The sequence below is a fragment of the Oxyura jamaicensis genome (assembly GCF_011077185.1).
Source record: "Oxyura jamaicensis isolate SHBP4307 breed ruddy duck chromosome 1 unlocalized genomic scaffold, BPBGC_Ojam_1.0 oxy1_random_OJ72738, whole genome shotgun sequence".
Taxonomy (NCBI): domain Eukaryota; kingdom Metazoa; phylum Chordata; class Aves; order Anseriformes; family Anatidae; genus Oxyura; species Oxyura jamaicensis.
In genome coordinates this window covers 22746-35202 of record NW_023303056.1, presented here as the reverse complement: position 1 = coordinate 35202, position 12457 = coordinate 22746, and the positions used below count along the sequence as shown (strand labels likewise).

Genomic DNA, 12457 nt, shown 5'->3' with positions numbered 1-12457 from the left:
GGATAGGATAGGATAGGATAGGATAGGATAGGATAGGATAGGATAGGATAGGATAGGATAGGATAGGATAGGAAGGATAGCTCACTTGGACCTTTGGAAACCATCTAGTCCAACTTCCTGACCAAGCATATTATTGAGGGCATTGTCCAAATGCTCGAGCACTGACTGGCATGGGTCATCAACCAGCTTGCTAGGAAGTCTGTTCCAGTGTTTGACCACCCTCATGGTAAAGAAATGTTTCCTAATGTCCAGTCTGAGCCTCCCCTAGCCTTGGTTTCTGCCATCCCGTGTTCTGCCATTGGTTACGAGGCAGAAGAGACCAGCACCTCCCTCTGCGCTTCCCCTCCTCAGGAAATTGTGGCGTGATGAGGTCACCTCTCAGCCTTCTTTTCTCCAAAGCAGACACCCCAAGTGTCCTCAGCTTCTCCTCATGCCTTCCAGCCCTTCTGTCGGCTTTGTTGACCGCCTCTGGATGCTTTCAAGTAACTTAACATCCTTCTTGTATTGTGGAGTCCCAAACTGCATGCAGTATTCAAGCTGAAGTCACAGCAACACTAAATAAAGCAGGAGAATCACCTCTTTTGACTGTTTGGCTATTCTGTGTTTAATGCAACCCAAAATGCAGTTTGCCCTCTTGGCTGCCAGGGCACGCTGCTGCTCACGTTGAGCCTGCTGTCAACCAGCACCCCCAGGGCTCCTCCTGCTGAGCTGCTCCGTGGCCACTCATCTCCCCGTCTGTGCCTGTGTCCAGCATTGCTCTGTCCCGGGTGCAGAACCCAGCATTTTCCTTTGCTGAACGTCATGGCATGGATGATAGCTCAATGCTGCAATTTATCTAGATCCCTCTGCAAAGCCTCTCATCCCTCCAGGAAGCCAGCAGCACCTCCCAGTCTGGTGTTGTCACCAAACTTGCTGAGGATGCATTCCAGCCCTGTACCCTGCTCACTGATAAAAACGTTGGCCCCAGGACTGAGCCCTGGGGACCCTTGCTGGTAGCCACCCGCCAGCCAGAGGTAGCCCCGTTTACTATGAAATGACACTGAACACATGAGGGTGTTGGCTTCATCACAGCTCAGAGCAAGAATGGCAATTACTGATCAGCACCAAGGTTGGCTCCGACGATGCCCAGCGCATCATCCGGCCAGCCTAGCCCCGCGCAGCCCGAGGGCTCCGAGCTCTGCACTGAGCCTGGCAGCCCCAAAAGCTCTCATTTCAGAGAGGTGATGCAGGGAATATTTGGAACTGGTCAGGAAATGGGAATAAATTTGGGGTTGTTTCTCTACTTGACTGGGAAAAGGCCTACAGAAGGAAAAAAATTGCATCTTGAATCATTTGAAGCCTGTGCTGTGTTTGTGGATCTTTGCCCTCAAGTGCTTCTACTTTGAGTTTTACTCAGTCTTTTTTGGTAAAACAATAGTAGGTGGAGTAGTTGCTTCATTTTAGGATGTGATTGTACGTCATGGGTTAAACTGCTGCAGAGGAAAACCAGCCTCCTCCCCGCCAGCATGGCTGTGGCAAGATCAGAAGGAACGCGATAAACCCAGTGCCTGAGAGGTGAGTTTTGGAAGGAAATGTAGCAACGAAAAACAAACTTCCTGAGGCTGCACAACACTTCACCTCCACCCAGCTCTGAGACAGCTGTGGCTGGAGTGGAGCTTCTGTGCTACCGGGTTCCTGTTACAGGTTTCCACAGCCAGAGTTCCTCTGTCTGAGCGGGCTGCCGCAGGCTGGCCGAGGCACCTCGGCCACACAACTGAACCGAGCCCTTCCCGTCTGCAAAACCAGCGCTAAGCTGGGGCAGGACTCAGAACTGAACCAAGTTTGTCTCAGCACCTTGAAGTCACGTCATGAGAAGCCACAACACGGAGGATCTGATCCTGCTGCGGCTCAAGGGGACCAGGGGCTGCACGGCTCCCACCTCCTGCCCACACGCTCGCCTCTGACCCAGCACGTGGCAGCTGGGGGGTCTGGGTGCGGGTCTGGTGTGCCCTGCAGGCCCCCGCTGCACGGAGCTGCCTTAATCCTGCCAGGGACAAAACGGCCTGTGCTGCCCGGACTGGCTCCGAGTGCCCCTGGGCTGCAGTTTAAGTCCTGAGCATCCTACCCGTGTCGGGGGTGGTTCTTGTGGGATCTGGTCTGTAAGGAGAAAATACAGAGGGAAGAGTCCAATCCTGCGCTGCCTGGCTGTTCTGCATCACAATATTTCTGCTGGCTTTCCGACCCTGAGTGCTGCTCCCTCGGCTGTCCCGGGGCAGCTTTTTGCAAGGCAGTGTCATCAACAAGACGGCCAAAATAGCCCAGGCTAAAAATACCTCTTCATTCCCTTCTTTTGGATGGAATTTCAGTTAATTCCTTGACCCAGAAAAATCTGCAGCAATGCTGCTCATTAGAAGAGAGAGGCTGCTTTCCTGCGACTCTGGGACTCGCCCTGGCAGATGGCACGAGAGGAAGGCGACCGCAGTCAGCGCGCAGAATGACTCTTCCTTTGGTTTCCTCTCATGATGAGCTTCCTTTTTCTACTCTCTTGAGCTCAGTTGCAGCCACCCCACAAGAGTTTATACATTCTTTCAGAGGACCACCAGCTTAGCGTGCAGCCGGGCAGCTCATCACCCATCCTCATCCCGAAGACTGGTTCTTGGTTGAAAAGAGCCGAACCCGTACCTGAAGTCGTTCTCCACTCTCCCTTCCCTGCTGTGCTGGGGGAATTGCCCTGCTTCAAGGTTTTTTCCTGCTTCTGAGGAACCTGCTCTGTTCAGAGACGAGAAGCAGCTGGCTCCAGAGGTGGTGTCAAGGAAGAGGCCAGAGGAAGGCCGGGCCAGTGCCTCAGCTGTGAAAAATGCATGCGAGACGGACAGAAGCTGGCATGTAGCGGGGGCCAGGGCTCTGACCTGGTGTCCCCTGGAAGATGCGGGGGAAAGGAAGCAGAAACGCTAACAAAAGCAGAAGATGTCTCAGTGGCTGGAACGGGGAAGCTGCAGGAGAAATACTGACTCCTCCGCGGGTAGATCACAGCTTTAACTTCAGCTCTCTTCCAGCATCTGCTGCTGCTGCTGCGCCCGTGTGAGGCAGCAGCAGTCTGCCTCCCACCAGAAGAGACACGCCACTATTTCTGCGCCTTATTCGGCCGGTTTTCCAGACACTAACTGGGAAAACAGGGGAACAGCAGTGGGCGTTTGGGGGGGTGCAGCCATCACAGATAACCGGGAAAAGGAGTTAGAGCCATTCCTGAAACCGCCCCTTCCTTCTGCTGGGATGCTGTTGGGCTTGGAGGGGACAGCGGAGCCCCCTGTGTCCCTCAGTGCCACCTCCCCATGCCTTCATTTCCAGTGCAGGGTGGGAGACCGGCACCATCCACCCCCTCCTCCGCATCGGGGTCGGGACCTTTGCAGTGCTGCAGCCCCACGTGCCCCCGTGCCCCTCCTGTGCTGGATTGCGGCTGGAGAAGGCAGCAGGGCGCTCCGGCAGGGCTTGGGGGAGCCCAGCACAAAACCCCGTCCCTGCAGCCAGCCCAGCTGGCCCCCAGCTCCCACTGAGCAGGGAGCGATGCCTTCCGTCCCCCTGGCTGCACGAGGGAGCGGGGTGAGCTGTCCGGGAAGAGTTTGTGCGGCCACGGCCACCCGAGGTCCCCTGGGTCCCACTGCAGCAGGTCCCGCCGTGTGCCAGGGCGGAGCCGCGCCTGGCGCAGGTGAGCTTGGCCGCCGGCCCTGCCTCCCGAGCAGGAAATGCCGGGCACCGGGCAGCTCGACACGCCGGGGCTCCCGGCCCCCAGCGCACCACCAGAGCCCACGGTAGGACCAGGGCCCTGGGGAACATCCCTGACCTGCCCCGGGGTCCCGGTGCTGGGGACCTGCCGGGTGCGGGTCACCGTCCCCAGCCCTCTCCCAGCCGGGACCCCCAGCGAGGTGTGGTGGGAGCAGCACTGGGGACACCCGGATCCCACGGGGGGCTCCGCAGCACGTTGTCCCTTAGATGCACCGCAGCCCAGAGGCCACGGCGATGGCAAGCCTTTGGGTCTCAGCGCGGCTCGGTTCCCCGTGCAATCCCACCGCAGTCAGGCAGTGCCGGGCAGGCACCTCGTCTCGGCAGAGTGGCTGGGGCACACAGGGCACACACCGTGGCCAGAGCCTGGGGTCGCCTTGGGCACAGGGCAGGTCTCCCACCTGCCTGGGGGGGCTGTGCCCGGTGCGGGCAGCTCTCCTCTCCCGGGGCTGAGGCTTTGCAGAGGATGCAGCAGCTCTGTGAAGGGCTGAAATGCCCCCGCTGCTTTCCCTTGCCCTGGGGCGTTCACCCCACGGCTGGTGCTGGTGCTGCAGCCAGAGGCAAGAGGCTCTGATGGGCACTGCCTGCGAGCCCGGCTCCCTTCTGGGGAGCAGAGGGAGCGGGACGGGCAAACCGAGGGGGTCGCAGCTCCCTGTTGACCCCAGGCAGCGTGGGGCACGTCAGTGCTCGGGGAGATGGGGCTGGGGGCGAACACGCTGCCTTGGCACCATGCTGCCTCGCTCCCCAAGCCCCCGGCTCACACGGGGCAGCGCTGGGCAGGGTGAGGAGGCTGGGAGCAGGTCCCACGGGGCTGGCGGGTGCTCAGGGTGCTCCCAGGGCAGCTGCAGTGCCTAGAGCACGCCATGGGGACTGGGGGCAGGGACAGCTGCCTTAACGGCTGTGTCCGTGGCTGGGACACGGGCTCTTTGGGCACATGAACGAGAAGGACACGAGCAGCACCCCGGGCCCAGGAAAGCCCCGGGAGCCCTGCGGCAGCCCGAGCTGCAGGCAGCATTTTGAGTCCATCCCCTCTCCGTCCGTCGCCTGCCGCGTTCGAAGCAGCCGGGAGGCCGGCGGGGTGGCCCCTTGTCTGTAGGCAGCGGCAGCCACTTCTCCATCGCCCTGGGCGATGAGGAACGAGGACACTGAGGACACCGGCTGTGGGAATCCCCAGGAGATGTCAGCTGCAATCAGGGCTGCGGGGCCCAGGCTGGCCGTTGTAAACACACGGGACATTTTGTGCGGCGCTTCCCGCTGGCCCTGGCGGGGCGGCTGGCTTTGGCACGGTGACAGGCAAGAGGCAGAGCCCTTCCCGGGCGGCCCTGCCCCGGCGGCACGGCTGAGCTGAAATGGGCTTCAGTCACGCACAGATAAGTCAGTGCTGATACCTGCTATCTCGCGGGCAGGAGCCTGGGGAGGCTCTGCCTGGTGTCTGGAGGACACGAGCTCGCCTGGGTGCAGGCGCTGCCAGGACCGGGCACCTGGAGGAAGCTGCGCTGTGCCCACGGACTTTGCACAAGAGCAGGCAGCCCCTGCCGTGGGGCCAGGAGCGCCTTGCAGAGCCCGTTGTCCCCGAGCAGCCCCGATGCAGCTGGGTTTGCAGACCAATTTCCCATCCCGTTGATTGAGAAGGGTTGGTGAGAGCCAAGGAAAAGGGCGTTGTGCACAACACGTCGACATCGGGCCAGCCCCTCCAGCCTGGGCAGGGGCACGGCCCCACCGAGGGGGTTTGCACAGCCCTGGGTTCTGCTGACACCCCGGTGGGAGCGAGCCCTGGGCAGTCCATCCCTTGGCTCGTGCCGTGCATGAGAGCAGAGCTGATCTCCTCAGAGGGCCCGTCCGGCTCTGTGCTCGGTGAATCACGGCGCTGCTTCGGCACTGAGCATCGCCGCGCTCCTGCGAGCGCTGCTGCCCCGCGGCGCCCCGCAGACAGGGCACACAGAGAACCAGCAGCTGCCCGGTCCCTGTGGTGACAGCAGCCGCCTGCATCTGGCGTGGTCCTGATACAGAATTAGCAGAACTGGCTCCTGCCCCCCAGCCCTTGTCCTGCCCAGAGCTGCCTCCGCTGGGGTCCGGGTGGGCTGCGTTGTCCTGGGCACGCGCCCCGGGTCCTGTGTGCAGGTGCTGAGCACGGGGCAGCCCCTGCAGCCCTCCTCCGCCCGCACAGGGCTAGGTGCCACTGGTCCTGGCAGTACCCGTGCTGAGGCAGGGCTGGGTGCAAGACAGGGCATCTTCCTCACCCCATCCTCCTCATCCTCCTCTCCTCCGGGGGTAGCGGGGTCAGAGCGGGTGAAGGGAGAGCTCGGTTGGCTCCGTGCAACCACACCGCTGCTCGGGGGCTGGCTAAAGCAGCTCGGGGGTCCTGCGTGGGTGTCTGGGCCCTGCAGGCTGCTGGTACCGTGGGCTGGGCTGGGATGTGTGCCTGGGGCTGGGAGATGGCATTTGGGAACCCCTCTGCTGCCAACCTGCTGCTGCCGGTGGCTCTGCTGGACCAGACCCCACTGGGGGGGCTTTTGGATGCCCCCGGCCTGGCTGCGCCTGGCTGCTGCAGGCTGGGGGGGCAGGGGGCTGTGTGCGGGACCCCCCCATGCCCCATGTGGGGGAACCACAGGCTCCTGCGATGTGGGTTCTGGGGGGACCCCAGAGAACATTTGGGAACCCGAGAGCCTGGCCGTAAGCCCTGCCGAGGAGCCTCGCGGGGCAGCAGCTCCTGACACCTTGCTCCCTTCTGCAGGTGAACATCTTCCATGCACGGGGTCCGATCGCCGGCCAGCCCTGGCCAGAGCCCCCAGCCCCACCTGAGAGCCCGGCCCCGGCCCCCGGCCCTCCCCGGGAGACCTGGGCCGGGAGGTACGAGTTCCTGCTGTCCTGCCTGGGCTACTGCGTGGGGCTGGGCAACGTCTGGCGCTTCCCGTACCTGTGCTACCGCAACGGAGGAGGTGGGTGCTGCGTGGGGCCACGTCCCTGCACCGAGCACCGCCTGAACGGGTGCCGAGAACGTGGGCACCAGGGAGGGACGGCGTGCCGGGGCTGGGGGCTGCGCTCCCCATGGGGAGCACGTGTGTGCCGGGGGGCTCCGGGCCTCGTGCTGCCACCTGGCACTGCCACTTTCATCCCACTGTGAGGTGAAGGATGCTGTGTGGGTGCAATAAATCCCCCACCGGGAGCGTTGGGTGGCAGGGGCTGCTACTCCACCACCTCCTGCCCACGGACCCAGCTGTCCCCAGCGCATGGGGACACGGCTGCGGGTGCCCACCCGTCCCGCTCGCCGCAGTGCCAGCCCTGTGCTGGCCACGCCATCCCAGCCAGGCAGGCAGCCAAGCAGGGGGAACGACCCGCGGCGTTCCTGGGGCAGGACAAAGTGCAGGCGGGCTCAGCACACAGCCCTGCCTGCTGGTAACACCCCGGGACACCCCGAAAGAAACCTCCCCAAAGGCTGCTCGTGAGCCCCTCGCTGCTGCTGCCTCTCTGACGCCTCCAGATTGCTCCTCCTGCGCCCAGAGGCCCCACTCTCCCTGTCCTGCCCTTGCTGGCACTGCCTGTGTCTGGGCACGCTGCGCTGCCTCCTGGCATCTCCCTGTGTGAGGGCTTCACCACCCCGCTGACAGAGGCCCTGCGAGCGCCCACCCTGCCCAGCCCCGTGGCCTCTGCCCCAGGTCCCAGCTGCCCCCCATGCAGGTGGCCCCGGCCAGCCCCACACCAGCCCACCCCGTGGTGCTCTGCGGGTCTGGGGACGTGCCAGCACCTCGGCAGGATGGGACACGGCAGGGCTGAGCTTTGCACCTTGCCTCACGCCAGGAGGAATTTGGCCTTTGGGGCTGGGCTCTGGGTGCTGCCAGCAATGGGGCCGCTCGCTCTGCTCCGGGGCTCACTGCGGGTGGAAGCGCCTCGTCCTTCCCCTCCTGCGGCCCCAAATGTCCCAGTGCAGGAGGTGCAGAGAGGAAGGGGAAGCGAGGTGCCACAGCCGGGCGCTCCCTGGGGCTGGGGAAGGCGGCGGTGCAGGGACAGGCTCTGCTGCTGGAGCCCTGCATCGGGGCGCAGCAGCGGGTGAGCGCACCGCTGGATGTCACTGCCGCCCGCGCTGCGGCCACGCGGCCCGTGGGCACGGCCCGGGGCAGAGCTGGAGAGCTGCTCCACGGCTGGGATCAGCAATCCCTGCGCCAGAGCCTGCGGCACCATGCCGTGGGCTTGGGCTGCACCTGGCTGCCGGCTGGGAAATGCCAGCTCCAGCCCTGGGAAGTGTCCCCGTCCAGCACAGCCTGGCCTGGCTGAGGCTGCAGCAAGCAGGATTTCCTTCACGGTGAAGGTGGTTGGTGAGACACGCTCTGTAAAGGAAACTGGAGATGGTGAATCATAGAATCACCAAAGGGTTGGGGTTGGAAGGGGCCCTAGAGCCCCCCAGCTCCCCTGTGGGACCACACGTCTGCCCTCCGCGGAGGTGCTGGAGGCCAGCACAGTGCCTGCCGTGCCCTGACCCGCTGCCCCTCTCCTCCTCCCAGGCGTCTTCCTCATCCCCTACTTCATCATGCTCTTCCTCGCGGGGCTGCCCCTCTTCCTGATGGAGCTGAGCCTGGGGCAGTACGGGGCCGCGGGGCCCATCACGGTCTGGAAGTGCTGCCCCATCCTGCGAGGTAGGGCCGGGGCTGGGGGCACCTCTCCCTGTGCCCCCCGCAGCCCCCGGGCAGGTCCCTGCCCCCCGCAGCCCCCCGGGCCCATGCTGAGGCAGCCCCTCTCCCCTGGCGCAGGCGTCGGCGTGGGGATGCTGATCGTGTCCTCCCTGGTGTCCCTCTACTACAACGTCATCATCGCCTGGGCTTTCTACTACCTGGGCTCATCCTTCCAGAGCCCCCTGCCCTGGTCCTGCGACGCCCCCAGGAACGCGGAGCTCTGCCAGGTCGGTGTCCCTGGGCTGGGACCACGGGGCTGGAAGCTGCAGGGGGCCCGGGGGGGGGCTCCCCGGGGACAAGCTTTGCCTGCAGCAGAAGCGGAGGGGGGCGATGGGTCGGGCTGGGGCTTGGCCAGGGCCGGGCGGGGTGGCGGGGAGGATGATGGTGACGGTGACGATGCTGTGTTGCAGAGCACACCGGGGAGCGCCACCCGCGTCAGCGCCAGCGAGGCTTTCTGGAAGTAAGTTGGGGGGGGACCAACCCTGGGACGGGGCTGAGCCCATGGGCAGCGGCCGGTGGTGCTGGAGGCTTTGTGAAAGGCGGAGGGGTGGCTGAGGATGCTGCAGAGGAGGCTGCGAGGGTGCCCCGCAGCAAGGGGACTCCCAGGACCGGTGCCACGCTCTGCATCCCCTGTCATGCTGACCTGTGTCCCCACGTCCCCATGCCGCAGCGAGCAGGTGCTGGGGGTGACGCACAGCTCCGGCCTTGGGGACCCCGGCCCCGTGCAGTGGCCCCTCGCCCTGTGCCTGCTGGCAGCCTGGATCGTGGTCTTCCTCTGCATGCTGAAGGGTATCCGCAGCTCGGGCAAGGTGAGCAGCGCGCGGCAGGGGCGAGGGGGCAAGGCGGGGGCTTCGGGCTGCCCTGCGGGCAGAGCAGGGCCGAGTGGTGCCGTGCCCCGTGCAGGTGGTATACTTCACGGCCACCTTCCCCTACCTGGTCATCCTCATCCTCATCATCCGGGGGGCAACGCTGGACGGCTCCCTCGACGGCGTCCGCTTCTACCTCTCCTCCGACTGGAGCAAGCTGCAGAGCGCGCAGGTAACCCCACGCCGGGGCCGGGGACCCCGACGCCTGCCGTCGTCCCTGGGTTGGGGGCGGCAGGGCCGGGCTGGGGACCCCTGCAGCCTCCCCCCCCTCATGCCCCCAGGTGTGGAGCGATGCGGCCTCGCAGATCTTCTACTCCTTGGGCATCGGCTTTGGGGGGCTGCTCTCCATGGCCTCCTACAACAAGTTTGACAACAACGTCATCCGGTGAGCTTGGGGCAGGCGCTGGGGGACGTGGGGCACGGCCACAGCTGGGGGGGCAGTGGGGAGGTCCAGTCCATGGGAGTGTGTGGATGTCCGGATGCTCCTGGGTCCACCCCTGCCCCATGGACGTGGGGTTGTGATGCTCTCCCCGGCAGGGACACCTTGGTCATCGCCATCGGCAACTGCTGCACCAGCTTCTTCGCCGGCTTCGCCATCTTCTCGGTGCTGGGGCACATGGCCTTGAAGAAAGGCGTCCCCGTGGGCAGTGTCGCCGACTCAGGTCTGGGTTTGGGGAGGGGGGGACGCATGTGTGCCATGCCAAGGGTGCAGCTGAGCTCACACCCAGCCAGTCACCTGCTTGCTGGGCTTGGCCCCTGCCACCATGGTTGTCCTTCATGCTTCCCCTCGCCCCCTCACTCAGGCCCTGGGCTGGCGTTTGTGGCGTACCCCGAGGCGCTCTCCCTGCTGCCTGGCTCCCTGTTCTGGTCCATCCTCTTCTTCCTGATGCTCTTCACGCTCGGAGTGGACACTATGGTGATTGTCACCCTGGGCAGCCCCATGTCCTGCCCCGTGCCTGGCCTTGGGGTGCCAGGTACACCCCGCCCTGGGCAGGCAGACGGCACGATGTGCAGAGACCGGGAGCACGAGGCCAGGGCCGGGGCCGGGTTAGGGAGGCTCCTTGTGTGGGGCTGCTCCTGGGGCAGCCACATCCCATGGGGAGGCTGCCCCCTGGGCATTGGGCAGGGATGGAGCCGTGTGCCCCGGCACCGGGCTTCCCCCAGTGACCCTGGTGTCACAGGGACAGGGATGCACGTGGGGACTGTGCCCTGCAAAGTCCCCTCCGTGGGGACTACCCAGGTGGAGCAGGGGCCGTGACATCCCCCCCACTGACATTCCCCATCCCTCAGTTTGGGAACATCGAGGGCATCATCACAGCCATCCTGGATGAGTTCCCGGCCCTGCGTGAGTGGAGGAGGAAGACACTGTTCCTGGGCGTGCTCTGCATCTCCTTCTACCTGCTGGGGCTCCTCCTGATCACCCAGGTTCGTTGGGCCCCGGCACCCCCATCCTGCAGCGCTCAGCACCCTCGGGTGACACCAGGGTGGGGGCAGGGATCGGCCTCCTCTCCCCTTGGGGCTCCGCACGTGTCCCAGGGCAGGAGGGCAGAGGCCCGTGTGTGCCCTGCCACGGGCGGTGGCCCTGCCCGCAGGTGCTGACCCTGTCCCTCCCACCTCACAGGGAGGCATCTTCTGGTTCACCCTCATTGACACGTACAGCACCGGCTTTGGGCTGGTCATCATCACCCTCTTCATGTGCCTCGGCATCTCCTTCTGCTACGGTGAGCGGGGCTGGGGGCTCGCTGCAGCCGGCTCGGGTGCGTGGCGGGGTGCACCCAGTGCTGCGGGGTGCTCACACCTGCGCCTCCTCCGTGTGCCTGCAGGCATCGACCAGTTCTGCCAGGACATCAGGGACATGATCTGCCGGTGCCCGCCCTGGTGCAGCCACATGCTGGGCTACTTCAAGGTGTGCTGGGTCTTCTTCACGCCCTGTCTGCTGCTGGTAAGCATCGGGCGCTCACCCGAAGCCGAGGCTCAAGGGGGGATGAGCTCCTCTCCCTGCCTCTCCTCCGAGGGGCAGCTCCTGCTGCACATGTGGAGCGGGGTTGCCCCAGTCCCAGCATCCTGGGCCCCTTGGTGGCTGCTGGAGGTGTCTTGGGGTGGCCCTGGCCCAGGTCCCTGTGGTGCTGCGCCATCCCCTCACTGCTGCCCACGCTGCCCTTGCAGTTCACGCTCATCTACACCTTCCTGGACATGTACGGCGTGCCCCTGCGCTACGGCTCCTACACATACCCGGCCTGGGGCACGAGCCTGGGCGTCTGCATGGGCGTCCTCACCTGCCTGCAGGTCCCACTCTGGGCCACCGTGGCCCTGTGCCGCGAGTCGGGGACACTGAGCGACGTGAGTGTGCGAGCGGAGCAGGGGCACGGGGACAGGGACGGGGACAGGGACGGGGACAGGGACGGGGTCACAGAGGGGCTGTCCTGGTGCTGGGGATGGGAAGGGAGCGCGCAGCAACAGACTGGGGGCGATGCTCTCCTGTCCCCAGGAGAGAAAAAGGGCTGAAGCCACAGGGCCTGGACGAAAGGTGGGGTCTGAGCCCCTTGGTGGCCGTGCCTGCGGCTGTCCCCTTCCCGCAGTGACACTGCCCTAGACCCTGGGGGTGCTCAGGGCAGCCCTTGCTCACCCTTGCCCACCTGCAGCGCATCCAGAAAGCCAGCCAGCCCCTGAACTCCTGGAGGACGGCCAGCGCCCAGGATGTGTCTGTAGAAGTCATCAACGTGCCATTCACCATCACCCTGACCAGCAGCGACTTCAGTGCGGAGCCCGACAGCAACACCTAAGCTGATCCCACTCCCGGAGATGGGACCCACCGGCGATGGGGACGCCCGGCCGGGGGCTGGCTGCTGGTGCACGAGGCTCCCCTTGCGCCATCACACGGTCCCAGAGGACATTAACCACTGATCCCAACACATTTCAATTCCATGTCCTGGAAATGTTCCACATGCTCCAAAAAGTGTTTCTAAGGGACTCTCCGTGAGCAGCGCCGGCTGCCTGGGCTGTGCTCCAGCCCTTTGCCCACCCCTGGGCAGTTGCCGTGTCCCATCAGAGGGTTTGGGGGCAGCTGAGTACGTCCCTGGCCCTGACCCAGTGCGTTCCCGGGGGGGGAGCAGGCTGGCGGCATTGCCCCTGCCAGTGGCAGCCACCTGGGGCAGGGGCCAGGTC

The 12457-nt window shown here is 64.7% G+C and overlaps 1 protein-coding gene across 1 annotated transcript; it reads left to right on the top strand.

The window, feature by feature from the left end:
- Window positions 1-6513: 6513 nt before the first annotated feature.
- On the top strand, window positions 6514-12429 carry LOC118156850 (sodium-dependent proline transporter-like). The gene is made up of 14 exons (XM_035311069.1): window positions 6514-6698; window positions 8259-8390; window positions 8505-8653; window positions 8837-8886; window positions 9097-9235; window positions 9330-9464; window positions 9574-9677; window positions 9830-9954; window positions 10096-10208; window positions 10583-10717; window positions 10914-11013; window positions 11116-11234; window positions 11459-11632; window positions 11935-12429. Exons 2-14 carry the CDS (start codon window positions 8285-8287, stop codon window positions 12073-12075), a joined length of 1590 nt encoding a protein of 529 aa, XP_035166960.1. The 5' UTR covers window positions 6514-6698; window positions 8259-8284; the 3' UTR covers window positions 12076-12429.
- The last annotated feature ends 28 nt before the right edge of the window (window positions 12430-12457 follow it).

Bases quoted from the DNA above. Each gene is read 5' to 3' on its own strand.
- LOC118156850 (XM_035311069.1), top strand. From the start codon at position 8,285: ATGCTCTTCCTCGCGGGGCTGCCCCTCTTCCTGATGGAGCTGAGCCTG. The intron at 9,955-10,095 runs GTCTGGGTTTGG...CCCCTCACTCAG, and splicing joins GGGCAGTGTCGCCGACTCAG to GCCCTGGGCTGGCGTTTGTG. The intron at 11,235-11,458 runs GTAAGCATCGGG...CTGCCCTTGCAG, and splicing joins TCACGCCCTGTCTGCTGCTG to TTCACGCTCATCTACACCTT.